The sequence below is a fragment of the Crocodylus porosus genome, unplaced genomic scaffold (genome assembly GCF_001723895.1).
Source record: "Crocodylus porosus isolate Cpor-Errol unplaced genomic scaffold, CroPor_comp1, whole genome shotgun sequence".
Classification (NCBI taxonomy): domain Eukaryota; kingdom Metazoa; phylum Chordata; order Crocodylia; family Crocodylidae; genus Crocodylus; species Crocodylus porosus.
Genome location: NW_017728917.1, coordinates 35,151,974 through 35,168,113, shown reverse-complemented (window position 1 = coordinate 35,168,113; position 16,140 = coordinate 35,151,974). Strand labels below are relative to the sequence as shown.

The 16,140-nt window shown below is 39.2% G+C and overlaps 1 protein-coding gene across 2 annotated transcripts in view; it reads left to right on the top strand.

The window, feature by feature from the left end:
• OGN (osteoglycin) overlaps nt 1-16,000 on the top strand; it is a 30,474-nt gene extending 14,474 nt beyond the window's left edge. For both annotated transcript variants that reach the window (XM_019537055.1, XM_019537054.1), the window contains exons 4-7: nt 4,519-4,677; nt 6,722-6,924; nt 9,605-9,700; nt 9,831-16,000. In XM_019537055.1, coding sequence (XP_019392600.1) covers nt 4,519-4,677; nt 6,722-6,924; nt 9,605-9,700; nt 9,831-10,001 — 629 coding nt within the window. In that variant the 3' untranslated portion in view covers nt 10,002-16,000. The remainder of the gene's footprint in view (nt 1-4,518; nt 4,678-6,721; nt 6,925-9,604; nt 9,701-9,830) is intronic.
• The last annotated feature ends 140 nt before the right edge of the window (nt 16,001-16,140 follow it).

Genomic DNA, 16,140 nt, shown 5'->3' with positions numbered 1-16,140 from the left:
CAGATGTCTGGGAAGTTCAGGTCCCCCATGATGACCACATCCTTAGCCCTCACTGCCTCTGTGAGCTGACCTAAGAATTCCTGGTCGAGCTCTTCTCCCTGGTTGGGAGGTCTATAAAGTAAAGTAAAATAAAGTAAAGAACATTTGATTAAATGAACCAACAGTGCTGGTAAAACTGGTCTCAAAGTAACAGCATTATTTTTGTAATGATTGCATATTCCATGATTTGAAGGCTGTGGGATTTAATTTCAAAGCCATCCTCTGACATACAATTATGCCCTACAATCCAAATTTTGAAACAAAAGTTCCTAGCCTACGAAAATGTGAACCAAGTGATAATGCATAAAATATTTTACAGAACTGAAACACAAAAGGTTGTGAAGTCAAACTGCTCTGTTCCAAGGAGTCTAAACATCAATACTATGCTGTTTCACTGAACATCTTGAATGGACTTGCCCCTACAGCCCTAAAGTGTCTCTCAAAGTGTCAAAAGCTTTAAGAGGGATTCCAGAAGTCTAAGGTATATCTCCACAGACCTTGACGGCTACTCTGTTGATGGCCTGTTCGGTCTGTGGAATAACATACTGACTTTGACCATTAATATAATAGCATCCAGGCATCTGATTCCACCACTGTAATAGCACTGGTCCCCCCGGTACATGTGGTGGCTCTTAACTTATGCCAAAGGTGACCACCTGTGGCACAGACTTTTCTTAAAGGACTATGACATAACAGTGAAGCAGCAAAATAGTTTTTCTTTTCCAATGACAATGCATCTGCAAAGTATCACCAAGAAGAAGTTTCCAGGTGGTGAATGACCTGGTCCATCCAGGTAATTTCTGCCCAGATACTAAGTCTACTTGTCTGCTGTGACAAGTTTGTCACTTATGTTACAAACATAATTGCCTACATCTGGCATGGCTTGGGGACTACCACTTTTGCTGCTGAGTCAGAGTCTGGGGTAAGGAATCTCTTCCTGTCCTGCATATATGGATTGTTTTAAACTTCTATCACCCACTGATGCAGAGGGTGCACTTGGACAGATGAGAACACCTCACTGTGAACTGGACTTATACTTGTCTTGGCTTGCAAAAATCAGTTAAAGAAGACTGAAGCACTGCTGGCAGGGGTTGTCAGTGCCTCCCTTCAAAAGGGCAAGGTGACAGACACTCTGAGGTTATGATTATCAGGCCCCTGCTCAAGAAGTCATCACTTCATGCTGACTCCCCATCCAGTTACTGCCCTGTCTCCAACCTCCAGTTTTTAGAGAAGATCATTGGACAGGTAGTATCGCAATAGTTCCAGGCACATCCGGAAGCCATTGGTTTCCCAGACACTTGTCAATCTGGCTTTCATCCTGGCTATAGCACAGAGACTGAGTTCATTCCCTTGGTTAAAGACCTTCACCAAGAGATAAACCAGAGAAATTGTACCCTGCTGATTCTACTAGATCTTTCAGGACCTTCAATATAGTCAACCATGACGTGTTGCTAAAGTGTTTACATGACCTGATAGGCATTCGCAGGACAGGTCTAACTTGTTTCTGCTCCTTCTGATCAGGGAGGTTCCAGAGATTAGTAATAAAAACACGCTCATCTTCCCCTTGGGACCTTTCCAGTGGGGTGCCCCCCAGAGCTATATCTTGTCTCTCCTCCTTTTCAATATGTATTGGGCTGCTGGACAACACTGTGCAGAGGTTTGGAGTAAGATGCCATCAGCATGCTGATGACACTCTGCTCTACCTCTCCTCTTCTGACCCTGGCCCCACAGTTCCCATTCTTTCCCAATGCCTGGCTGTAGTTGGGGACTGGATGTGGATGAACCAGTTGAAACTGAATCTAGATGAGCAGACTACTTAAATTAGGGAGATGGGGATGTGGGGGGAGGAGAGATGCAAGGTATGGGAGACAAAGACACCCACCATTGTTTGGGTTCAGGGTTCCCTTATCCTCTTGTTTGCAGCCTGGTTTATCCTGGATCCATTGCTGTATGCAGATCCTCAGCTGGTAGCTGTGGCTAGGCCCACTTTTCACCAGCTCCTTTCTTTCACTTTAAAAATGTTGAATGGACGTGTGGACCGCTTTGAATTGTAAATGTGGCTATTCACATACTTTTGATTGAGCATAGCTATTTTTTGTGGACCCCACAGACAGTCTGATCACAGGTTGAAAACCACTGCTCTACAGATATCCAGTTCAATGCTCTCCCTCTATAACATCCACTTCTGCCACTGCCTAAGAAAGGATACTGGACTAGATGGCCTATTAGTCTGACACAGTATGGCACTTCTTATGTTGGGAAGAGCAGCATCTAAATTGAATGAACAAGCAATGTCACCTTACTCTAATATTAAAAGCTCCAACTATGTTCATTAGAACTTCTACAGTGTAGTCTTAGTTCGCCTGGTCCAGTCCAGTGTGGGTAGGAGCTGCCTTAGCCCCACAGGGCTGAGCAAGTCCTGGGGAAGAGGTGTTGGTGGGCCCGTCCTGACTGGTCTCAAAGCCTCCATCTTGCAGGCAGCACTGTGAGCAGGCAGGCAGGCAAGATTATTGGTGTTGCACAGGTGAGTGGGGTACCACAGCTCCCCACTGCTGAGCCCAACCAATGTACCCAGGGTCGTGTGGGTGGGCTGGGAAGCCAGGCAGTTGTGGCACAGGTGGGTCGTGAAGTTTTTATAGTATTGGTGGGGGGCCCCTCAGGAAGAAACAGGTTGAAAATTCCTGCAGTAATTGACAATTTTATTCATTAAAGAGGTACATTTTTCAATTTAAATAAGACCAGCTAAAAACGTTGAATGTACCATAATATCCAGAAATACTAAAACAGTATTTTTGATGGGAACCTACCATAAGGCTTCCATTCAGCCCATCTGAATAAAATATATTGTAGTGCCCATCACACATGCCTCTCAGCGCCAACTTTTTCAAGTCATGGTGAACTGAACACTTTTCAACTTCCTCTTCACTTCCACAGCTAAGCTGTGCCTTTCCTTTCCTTTCCCATTTCCAATGATTCCTGTTTCTTCACTTGCCTTAAATGTCTGGCACTCATCATCAAACGGGGCTGAAATAGTTCACCCATGATCCCTCTGTCTCACCATCACTCAGCCTGTTACATACAATTAGTGTGGCTTCATGCTCCATGAGGTGAAGCTGGACCAGATTGCCCTGTGCCTCATCTGCAAATAAACTTTGGAGGAACCCAGGACTCATGACAAAAACACCCAGTACCAGTCAAAAATGGGGGACCAATTGGCAGACGGATCCTTTGCAGCGTTTATCTGGAGTACCCACATATACTGAGGACTGCTGAGACATGGGGTTGCCATAGTTTGAAATGCTGTTTACTCTGCTGTGGCCCCTTTTGGTTTTAGACTAATATTATGCATAGGGGAAACACCAGGTATCTGGGTACAAGAAGGCAGTTTTCCTTAAGCCCTCCCAGGGATGACTGCTCTTCTGGAGTGGTTTAGTACCTGCTGAGGTATTGGGGCTTGATGCCCATTTTATGGAAATGGGAGGCTCTTCCCTAGCTTGCTCCTGCAGCCATATGGCTGAGGGCAGGTGAAACTTGGAGACATCTGAACCCCAAGCCTCTGGGCTTGGGCCTGCATGTAAGATGCCTGCCAAAAGATGTGGGAAATATCTGGTGGAGGTGAAGGATGTTTGCTGGCTGTAGGGTCTAGACTGGACTTATGGTTCTGGACTGACTCATGGATTTGGACTTGATTTAAATTGGAACACAAAAGATGTCTTTAAAAAAAAAGTTTGTATTACATATAAATAGGTACAAAAGAGCTGCTTAAAAGTGTGTTTATGGAGTATTTGTGCTAAAAGTTGCAATAGTTTCAAAGAAGGTAAAATGCATCAATTCTGAATATATTAAGTCTATGAGTGCCTGTAGCAGTTTTCATATATTTGTTTATTATTTCAAGGTCAGGGTTTTCAAATTTGCTCATTTCCAGGTGCCCAGGGAGAACATGGTCTGACAGTAAGGGGAGGGGGGGTAGGAGGGGCTGCAAAGAGGAAGAAGCTGGTGGGGGGGGGCAAAGGGCAAGGGGGCTAACAGACCACCTAGATTTATTTTCCCTGATGCATCAGTGGGAAGGGGACAAAGTCAAGCAAACTTCCAATAATCAAAATTCCACACCTAGAAAATTATAACAAATTTATACGTTTTCCGTATATTGAATCAGTTATTGGGGGGTGGGGTCTTTTTACATTCAGGGTAATTTTATATTCAAGTAAATATGGTAATTGGGAAAAAATGTTGCGTTTAAGAGAACACTTTATCCCTGGATGAAGTCAATACTGTATGCAGAAGAAAGAAGATAATTTGTAGTCCTCAAATCCTGGTCTTACTATCTGAAGAACAAATGTATGAAACCTTAAAAGATACAAATCTTAAACAGGTATTATAACTCATTGAAAATGTGTTTTCAGCACCCCAATTTAAAGGACTGATAGCCCTTCTTTTAGCTGTCTCCTGATAGCAGAATATCAAATGATTTGCTTTCAGATTTGCCCACTTGTCTGCTGTGCGTGTGTTTAAGTGGTTCAGTATACTGTGAAGAAACTGACATTGAATCTGTTCCCCCTCTGCCAAAGGAAACAGCCTACCTTTATGCACGATTCAATAAAATAAAGAAGGTGGTAGTCTCAGATTTTGCTGATATTCGTAAGTAATTATTTAAAATTTAAATCTTGTAGTTAAACTGATATTAACTAACATTTAAAGTTCAAATATTTTCTAGGCTGAAAGATGAAATGACCAGAGAATTTGTCAATTGGTAGCAATACCAAAAGAGAGGAGTTCTCATGACCTATTTTTGGGAGGGGAGTGTTGCTTTTTGTTTTATTATTTTTTACTTCAATGACCAATATTTGGAAAGGCTTTGAAGAATCAGGTCTTGTAGTTACAGTCACCAAACAGAGGATAGAAACAACATCTAGAATTACATGTGTTCATATCAAAGCTAACACATACAGCATAAATTATTGATCATAGGTTGTAATATGCTGCCAACAACACTCAAACAAAGAACCATTTGTAGGAAGAGCTCATTAAATTACCTTAAACAAAAAAATATATGTTTAGTGAAATCATAAATTGTACACGCACTGAAGAAAAAAGGAGCCCCTAATTCAGGGGTGGCCAGAGTTACTCACCCTGGAAGCCACATCCGATCCTTCACTGAAGTTCAAGAGCCGGACTGTGGGGGGGGAGGGGGGTTCTGAGCAACCCAGAGTGAAGGTGACCACCCCTGCCACCCTCCCTCTTGTCCCGCCAGCAGCCACTGGGTGCTGGCTACAGGACTATAGTCCTGCCTCCGCAGCACTGAGCCACTCCAGCCTTCTCCTCAGGGGGCGCACCCCAGGGTAAAGCAGCATAGCTACAGCCAGCACCTGAGCTGGTAGTCCCCAGCTGGGAGAAGTCGGTGGGGTTTATCCACTCTGCCCCAGTAATAAATAAAATGCTAATTAATACCTACTACTTCTTCATACCTAGATACTTTACGTAAAATTAAATGAGGAATATTTCAGCATTGCAGATTTAAACAAAATGGTAGGAGGATGACCATGTAAAATTAATCCAGAACCCTTCTCCATACATGCAACACTGTACAATTTTATGCTGTTGCCAGGTGCCTCATTCAACCCTGTATGCAACACAGTGAATGGGCAGTTCCATGCCTTATTAACCGCATATCAGTGTTTAAATGGTATGAATACAGAGTTATTAATTTCATTCTAAGCTTTTCTATGGCACTCTTCACTATAGAGTAGTCCAGAAGGCAGATCGATTAGACCTGCACAACTATGGGAGGTAAGACAGTGATATTTCCACTTTTATGCAAGAAACAGAAACAAAGGTATGAAAACTGTCAAATGTCTACTAGCTTGGGGTGCCTAAACAAACACTAAAGGCCTGAATTTTTACATAACACTATGTGCAGAGCAACAGCCCCAATGACTTCAGTGGCAAATGCTCAAAATTTTTATAAATTGGGCCCAATGTAAAAACCGGTGCAAATTACTTGACTGGGACACCACACAGGAAGTTAGGAGGGAAAAAATAGAACTTAGAGGCACTTACACACCTTCAGGGAGCCTGCTTCAACATGCTGGAAATCCAGCATGAAATTGATGCAATCTGACAGTCACACTCATCATGTGTATCTGTGGCACAGCACATTTCCGTGTAGCAAAAATGGCGGCAGTGCACTTTGAAATAAAACATGTTTGATGTGCTTTAGTTCAAAGCACCCCACCATCATTTTCTCAGCACAGCAATGTGTTGCGCCACTGATGTATGTGCTGTGCAGGTGCTTTTAATTAGCCCAGCTCGCTAATTAGAAGTGCCCAGTCAGTGCCTTGTTGGGAACACATGTAAAAATGCCCTTGTTTTCCAGGTTGATATTAACCTAAATTAAAACCATGATTATCTTTTGGCTGACCTCTACTTCAATTCACTACACACCTTTCCATTTTTACAAGTGAAGCAGGAGTCCTACAGAAAGCAGAAACATTTTATTATGCCACCACAAAGCATCATCTATTGAGTACAAAGGATATGAAGTTTATAACAAACTGATAACAGCAACTTACTTTTTAATTAAGTGTTGAAGAAACTGCAACTTGTAGTGATGGTATATTATGCCTTTGCTTTATTTTACTAACAAAAAAATAAAAACCAATATTCAGATTTTTTTTCTTTGTAGCTACCTTAAAGAGAATTGATTTTACTGGAAATATGATAGAAGTAATTGAAGATGGAACTTTTGCAAAACTTCTGTTATTAGAGGAACTTTCACTTGCTGAAAATAGGCTTGTAAAGCTTCCAGTTCTGCCTCCTAAGCTAATTACATTCAATGCAAACCACAACAGAATTAAGAGCAGAGGAATCAAAGCAAATGCTTTCAAGGTAAACAGAAATGATAAAAACTGGAGTAACTGAAATAATGTAAAACAATATCTATAGTAGTCTAGTCATTATGATATTAAATTGTTTATTCTTATTTTTAAAAAACTAAGTATAAGTGTAAGAATCTTTTTTTTTTTCAGATTCTTAGAATACTACACTTTAAAGGCATTACAGCAATGATTCTCAAACCTTTAGATTCAAGGCACCTTCCATTAGACTCAAACCACCACTTACAAAATGCTAGCACCTAGTTTTATGTCATATTTTTTACTACGGAAAAATAAACAGAACAATTCTTCCATTGCAAAGAAACAGAAAGTTCACAATAGATCAGAACGTTTTTGTCACTGGATTCCTATTTGAAATCTCTAAAATATCTTGTGAATAATGTGCAGGTATTTGCACACCTAACAGTAACTATTTGTAGCACTCCACTCTCTAGGAGATCTTGCCTCATCCTAGTTAAGAATCACTTCATTATAGAATAATATCAGTTGTATCAATTGCTTAATAACATCAACTGATTACGGGTGCATATGAGTTCCACAGTTCTAAGACCTAGGCAAACAAGTATTATTTGCTCCCAAACTGATGTCAGATTTGATAATCCTTAAACTTTCATTGGTATACCACAATTGGTATTCCATAAACTAAGTAAGAAAAATGGTTGGCTATCATCATTACAGAGTGTATAAAAGGTAGCCTGGGTAACATGATTGAGAAGAAACTTATCTTTTTGTGATTTTTTAACTCAGTCTTAGAAAATAATACTCAAATGACTAACATACATATATATGCAGCTCAAACTTTCATATGGAAATAATTCTGCAGTCGTGAAAAGCTACTGCATTTATTCATTACGAGTTACAGTAAAATTTGATAGATGAACAATATATGGCTTGATTTGATTCTAAATGAATACTCACATATCATCTTGATGACACAGTAACCAAGGAAAATATGCTGACAGGGGCCAAAATGGGAGGACTTGCAGTGTAAGGCTCAGTAAATGTATTACGATCCCTTTTTATACCAGATTATGATTGCACTGCCTTCAGGTTAGGAAAGGGGTAGTTCAAGTATTCAACTACATATAATCAGATATTTATATGGTTGCATAGAGAGAGAAACCCCACCCCCAATTCTTAAGTCATAGAGTACCATCCATCACAACACAAAATATATAATGAGAAAGTAAATTGATGGGATTTTAAACCATCTCCAAGTAACTACCTTTTCATTTTGAATAATCACTTGGTTTGAATATTCAAACCAAGAAAATCACAGTGGTCTCAAATTGTTTAAGTCTCTCTCAAGTTTTACACAGAACTTATTAAAAACATTTCAGAACAAATGGAAATGCATGTTACAGAAAATGCTTAATATGTTCGTATATTTTGTATTATGTGTAGTACTTCCAGCAAAAGAATTTTCATGCCGGATACCTTTATGAACATTCATTAGGGATGCACAGATCAGGATTTTTGAGGCTGATACCAATAGCTGATATTTGAGGCAGCATATTGTCCGATACCGATCCAATATAGCTGCCTCCAGGTGGTAAGCCCGGTGTAGTGGAAGGGGAGAGGGGAGGGAAGGGGCATGGGAGGGGGGGCAAATGAATGCTCCCGACAATGAGGGAGGGGACGGGGCAGAGGCAGGTGCTGCCCAGGGGGATAGAGGGGGGTGTGGTACAGAGGTGCGGCTCATGGGGTGAGGGAAGCTCTTGCCTCTGCTTGCACCCTGGTTGGGAAGGAGGGCATATGCCCCTGGATCGGCGTGGCAGCAGCTGCAGGGTGAAGCTGGAGCTGGCACTGTGCAGGGCTTTCCTTGACAGTGGCTGGGCTCAGAGTGGGCTCTGGGAGGGGCTGCAGCCACTCCAAATTTTGCCACAGCTCTGTTCCCGGTCTCATGCTACTGTCTGGCACAGCCCTGGCTTTCCCCAGTGCCTGGGTGGAGGCAGAGCATTCAGCCAGGGTTCAGCTGGGCAGCAGCGCAGGGCTGGGAGCAGAGCTGTGGCTAAATCTGGGGTGGCTGCAGCCTCCTCCCAGTGACACTGGAGCATGCTCCGAGCCCAGCCCCCGGCAAGAAGAGCTACACAGCGCTGACTCCAGGTCCACCCCCTAGCTGCTGCCCATCCCGTGCTGCACAGATCCAGAGGCACATGTTCCCCCACCCTCCTGAGGTGCAAGCAACAGTGGGAGCTGCCCCCACCATGAGCTGCAGCTCTGTCTTGCATCCCCCCCACCCCGTCTGCCTGCCCATGCCCCCTCCCTCAACATGGCGGGGGGTGTTGCTCTGCCCCACCATGCCCCTTCCCTCCCCCCTCCCCTTCCGACTTACTAGCTGGGGTGGCAGTGAGCTATGAGAGCTTCCCTCCCCGGGCTGCCGGCTCTGCTCCATGCTGTACTGTGGCTGCACACAGCACAGGCATTTGTTAGCCAAATTATCAGCACCACGGGGCCAATATCCGATACACACAATTTTCTTCATGTCAGTACCCATCTGGTATCAGATTGAAGTACTGGTGTACCTCTAACATTTATTGACTAAAATTATGGATTCAGAAGTAAAATACTGAAATCTTTATTACTAGACAGGAACATGAGTTATTAAACTGTTAACAGAACAATCACGACAACTCATTGCTAACATATTTCCTCACACCTCTTTCCTACAGAAGCTGACCAATTTGTCACACCTCTACCTAGGACATAATGCACTAGATTCTGTACCTCTAAATCTGCCAGACAGCCTGTATATTCTGCACCTTCAGGTATTCTCAAAATATTCCTGTTATTATAATACAGAGAGTATAACTAATCATTTAAATTCAACCCTATGTAGCTTTTATATAGGTTCTGCACGTGTAATACATTCAAACTAACCTTGTTTTGTTATTGCAGTTTAACAACATAACTACAATCAAAGATGATACTTTCTGCAAATCTAACAACACACGTTATGTCCATCCACATATGGAAGAGATAAGAATGGAAGGCAATCCAATCATCTTGGGAAAGCATCCTAATGCTTTTTCCTGCTTGAGAACGCTGCCTATAGGAGCATACTACTAACCACTACCTATACAATTATACATGCTATAAACTTAAGTATGATAACAGAAGATCATTTTTGTTTCTGAGTTTAAATGGTTACATCCTCTCCCTTTTTAACAGTTTCTCTACATACCCAAAGAATATTTAACCATAATATAAATGTATTCTAGTCTGGAAACTAACTATGTAAAAATGCACTTTTCACTTGCCATTCCCTATTCCACCCATGTGTTCAAAATCATATGGTTTTGACACTATAAAAAAGTCTCTAACTTGCAATCCTTAGGTTTGCAAACATTCTTTATTCAGAGGCAGAACTATACAAAAATATTGTTTGGATTTTTTCCAGGCTTAGCAGCAACCTGAAAAGATTTGATTTCAGGTTGGCACAAAAGAAAACTTCCAAGGAAGTGTCTAAATGCAACATTTTCAGTCATTTCAGAATTTTTTTCCCAGCAAAACTGATGCAAATCTTTCAGTCAAAAACAGTTTCTTAACTGAAGAACTTTATCAAGCTCTATTTAGAGATATCATTCCTTTCAATTAAATGTTTTAGTAGTAATACTGCTGTTACTAAAGGCTGAGGGTTACTTTAAGTTTGAATTACTTTATTCTTATTAGCGCTGTAGAGCCAACACAGTACAAAGAATGGTATCCTGGCCTGTATATCAGCACAGTTGGTGACCTAATTTCAAGCACCAGCACAACTCTGTTCTCAATTAGCCACATTAGGATTACAATGGTATAACACACAGACTCTCATGATGAACCATCTTTAATACTGATTAAAATACATTAACTTGACAGAGCATTATTTTGTTAAGGATTTCCTTTGATTTCATTCCAGGAAAAGCAGTTGAACTTAAATAAGGTTTAAGTAAGCATGGAAGTACTATTGTTTTTTATTTGTAAATAAAATACCTTGCTAAGGAATTCACTGAAAAGAAACAAAAAGATTTTTGCAAGAGTCATTCTGAAGAGTAAAAACTTTTTTCAATTACTTGAAAACTGCAAAAATACTTTGAATAAAAATCAAAGTTGATCTTATCAAGCACAGAACCACGTTTAAAAAAGTAATGTGAAACTTGATTAACACCATTTAACCCTCAATTACTTTAAGACCCAGGCACCACCTCTCATATTAATGATCAGGACTTTTGACAGCCACTCACATTAAAGCAGAGATAATACCCTAGAGATATTAATTCTAACAACATTAATACACATGTTCAAATTTTTCTTCTTTCAAGTGATTTGTTCATTTGTTTGTTTTAATAAAAATCTGGAGTGAGCTCATATGGCTTAATTGCTTCAGAAATATGAATGTTAAAACAAAAAAATGCTACATGGTTAATACAAGACTTTCCTAGGCAAGAGATACACATAAGGAGCTTGGTGAAACATGAGAAGTTCTAAATTCCCTAATAATATAATAACTAGCTTAGGATCTCTATTAGTATAGTTATTTTAACTTCAGGTTTATAATGCAAGATTTAGGGGGGGTGGTATTTCTAAGACTTATTAGTAACTTTTTCATTTCACATTTAGTAAAACAATATCATATCACTGTGCTGTAGGGCATTAAAAACTGGACAGTGAATGCTGTCAAGTGTCCATTAAATGCCTCAGATACCTCCATATTTACCTGAATCTAAGATGACTTTGAGTTTAAGATAACCCCTCAATAATTACATTCTAAACCTGGAAAATTATAAATTTAGAATTTAATTATTGGAGGTTGTCTTTAATCTGTCCCCCTTACTGCTATGCCATAAAAGCTGTGGCAAACAATGAGAAAAGCAGAGTTGGGGGTAGAAGCAGGGAGAAAGCAGGGGTAGGGGAGGCAGGCTGCCTGCCCCCACCCATTGTCCCCCTGGTGCCTGCCTCCTCGCCACTTTCCTATCCCTTGGTCTCCCCCCACCTACCTCCACCTTACCCCTGTGCCTGCTACAGCGGAGCCAGACTGTAACTAGGAGCCATGAAGGGCAGCTCGGCAGGGAGCCCAGCTGGCTGGAGACCACAGCAGCAGCATGCAGATTCCTCCTTCCCTGCCTGGCTCCCTGTCAGCAAGGCAGACAGACAAGGGGAGGCAGGAAGAGGGGCTGGGCAGACATTGGAAATAGTAATCTATATGCTGCTAATGCTGTCCCTACCCCAGCTGGGCTCCCTGCACAGCCACTTCTCTCAGCTCCCAGGTGTGATACTTTATTCTAAGAAGAGGCTTTGTTTTCCACATGATGAATGGGGGTGGGGAAGGACAACCTTGTCAAGTAAAAATAAACACAGTCAAGTCAATTAAATGCAGTATGACTGTGAACATGCGAGTACAGAAATCTAACAGGCTTTTTAGTAGTGTCCAAATCAAAAATGTTATTTGGGTTGGTATGTTCTCCTGAAAGAAAAAACATGTTAGAATAGTTTTAAACATGGAAAGCCACAAGATCTTTATGCCTCTGCTCTGTAATTTATAGTAAACTTAGTACCAATTTAAATTCTCTACTTTTAAACATGAATTTATCAGTCTACTATGCCTGTTAATAAATTTAGAGAGTTAGTATCTAAATGTTGTATTACCATTTTCCATTTAAATATATTAATGACTTATGAAATGCTGATGCTTTAATATTTTAGTCCCATGTAAAAATATTTAAAATAATTCCACAGCAAATGAAATTAAATTCAAAGTTCAAGTCAAAGTGATGTTAAGAGGAAAAAGGAAACAAACACACACACACACACACACACACACACTATAAGGACACTCTTTTGTCCTTATAACGTCAATTGCTTAAGATGAAGAAAACTCAAACAATAGACAATGTACAATATTGTTGCACATGTAGTATCCCAGATCTTGCCCTCATTATAAATCATTAATAATAAACAAAGTTTTCAATAATTAATAAGATCAAAAATGATTATAAATGGTCTTTACACTGCTTTCCTAGGATAATATTATTTTTATATATTAGAAAGCTATATTAAAATTACACTTCAACTGCCATTAAAAGCTTAATTTATAAAATGTACTAGATATTAGCAGTTATGCTGATTTCAGTTAAAGGTAAGTGGTATTCTCTGAAACCATAAAAGTGTATTAATAATGCACAATAATTAATTTATCCTTCCCACCTAATAGTAGTTTAGCTCTCCAGATCCCTTAAATAATATTAATATGGCTGTAAAATGAAGGGATTTTTAAAGATATGTTAATAAATAAAATTTGTATCGCATGCTTACTTCATTAGTAATCATATCTTATGAAGCTGAATATGGATTTCTTGCCCTACTGATTTTTTTTTAAATGAAAGTTTAAATTACTGTTTTCTTAACAGTTCCCTAGCATCAGTTAAAACATATCAGCAGAGCTCCCAAAGCAGATCTGATTATTTAAAATTTTACAAGTCTACATTAGCATATTATGAATTTATGCCATCCATGTTGCTACACTGGTGCAAATCCCTAATATAGATGTACTTCATTGCTACTAGGGGACAGCAGGAATATAAATCAATTGGTTTAACTACAGTATTAACCCCAACAAATAAAAGAGCATGTAGAAGACACTTCCTCACCCCTTCTGACTATATGCATGACATTTTTGCCAAGCATGGGCAGAAGTAGGTATAAAAAAAGTTAGTGCTATTTTTAAATGTATACATTTATAACCTAGGAAAACTAATTCTACAAGATTAACGTACTGTTATAATTTTTAAACTATAAAACTTAGCAGTTTTGCTAAAAAATGGACCTACCTGTTTATCATATCTATTTATTTATGTATCTTGACTTCTAGAGAAGTCAGCCAAAGACATTTTGGGGTTATTGCTCACTGCTTGCTTTAAAATTACAGGTAACTATATTAACTGCCATAGAGATGTGATTTACAAGATCTAGCACAACCATCAGTCCTTAAATTACTACAGTTTTACATGCAGTTCATCACCTGTATAAAATGCATTTATAGCAAGATTTTTGTACCTGAGGGAGAAAGCGTTTCCAAAAGTGTCAAACCTCTCTCACAAATATAGTTAGTCCAATAAAACATAACAAAAACACTGTTTTTCTAACAGAAATCAAATATGTTTCAATTTAGTTAACAAAATCATTGCAGCTTTTAAAGCAGAAAGTTCTATGAAGGAACAAAAACCAAGTGTGGCTGCTTCGCATCTCAAAGTCTTAGTATGGAGAGGCAAAGATTTCTTAGGATGATGTCTTTTATTAAACCAGCTATGTAGTTGAGAAAGTATTAAACGAGATTTCAATGCAAGGCATTCTTCTTCAGGTCTCTGATCACACGGAACTAGGCATGGCATAGTCACTATGGCTCCCTGTAATCAGAAACCTGAGGAAGAATGTCTTTTATTTGAAAGTTTGTCTTACTCTATCCAAATGACACAGTTGGTCCAATAAAAGATTACCAACCAAAGAAATCGTTGCCTTGCACAGAATTTCTGGACCACTACAGCTACAATATTACTCTTATATTAATTACTATTAGCATGAAGAAACATAATAGGATGGCCACCTATTTAGGAAATTTGCCAAAAACTAACATTTCTCATGGCTACCCAACCATTACTATTCTAAATAATCTTGTAAAATATTTAACACAAACAAAAAACTGTAAAACAGTGATTTGGGGGACAGTCTCCATCCATTATCATTTAATTCCCATCAGCCATATTCCCCACATGAAATAATCTAACATCTCACTCTTCAGGGTGGACCACCCCAGCACACAAATGCACACCATAAGCAACACTGTTAAAATTTACATATGTGATTATATGGTGTCTGTACCCTTGTGATACTGTCAAAGATTTCTAAAGTATGTAAAAAGGAATATTTATTTTTAACATAAGGTGTCCTTTTATTTTCAGACAGGTGCTAACAGTACTATATTCACTGTTTCATCCTTTCCCAAAGTCTATTAGCAGGGAAACAGAAATAAACTATACCATGATCATGTTTTCACCATTTCCCATATCATGCCTCTGGACCTTTTACTGCCTCTCCCACCTTAAGAAATACTCTTTATACTTTTACAAAAAGCAAACTAATTCTCTTAATAAGTCTACATTCTTCACATTTAGTAAAATGTCCCCAAAAATGTATGCTTTTTCTAAACGCTTCTGTTATAAACACTGTTCAAAAAAAAAGAACATTATACTTGTCATACAGAAAGATATTTCTGGTATATCAATAGCAAGTCATCATAAATTTGTGATCTTCACTACTCAGTAGCCAGCATTAATATTTTGCAATCTAAATACCAATTTACCAGGGCAAACAAACTTTTCCCATCTTTTATTATCCAAGTGTCTATGTACACATTCTAAGGACTAATAACGTATCACTGAACATGTTGGCTACAAGTAATCCATATTTCCCTATTCCTTCTTTTCCATGTGAGAGCCTTTGAAAGAACAAACAGAACTGTTCTTATACTATGGCTTGAAGTACTTCAGGGTGGATTTATCTGAATAGCTGCAGAGAAATATAGGATAAAAAAAAAAAAATTACACAATCTTTACCCATCTCACTCCGGCTCCAGCACGCAATTGGGAGGTGCAAGAAAAATAAAAAAGGTTGAGCATCACATGCATGAATGGTTCCATGAATGCATGAGAGAAACAGCACAGAAAAGTCATGCAGAAGAGTGCAACAGAAAGAATTATTCTAAACATATGAAAAAGCAATAGTACATATCAGAGTTTAGGTACCGAAAGACTAAGGTTCATTCACAGTGCAAGGAGTGTTTGGAAGAAGGAAATGAGTTAGAAAGCTTACTGAGGGAACTATTTAAGATGGGTAATGGTACGCTTAGTGTACAACACATTAATAAGCATTTTAATAATTTTAAAGAAATTATCAAGAAATCTATTATCCTGGAACTAAAAAGAGTGCTGGTAAGTTAGGTAATAAAATTTGCTTGTACCTTTTATACTTATGCATATGAAATTAAATAAGGGAAACACACCACTCAAGTGCCTATTCCTGTCATAATAAGACCATTAAATAAACAAACAAAACCAGAAATACCTCTAGGAAGGTCCAACCAAGATAAGTTATTAATACAGGCATACCTCGTTTTATTGCGCTTCACTTTATTGCGCTTCGCAGATATTGCATTTTTTACAAATTGAAGGTTTGT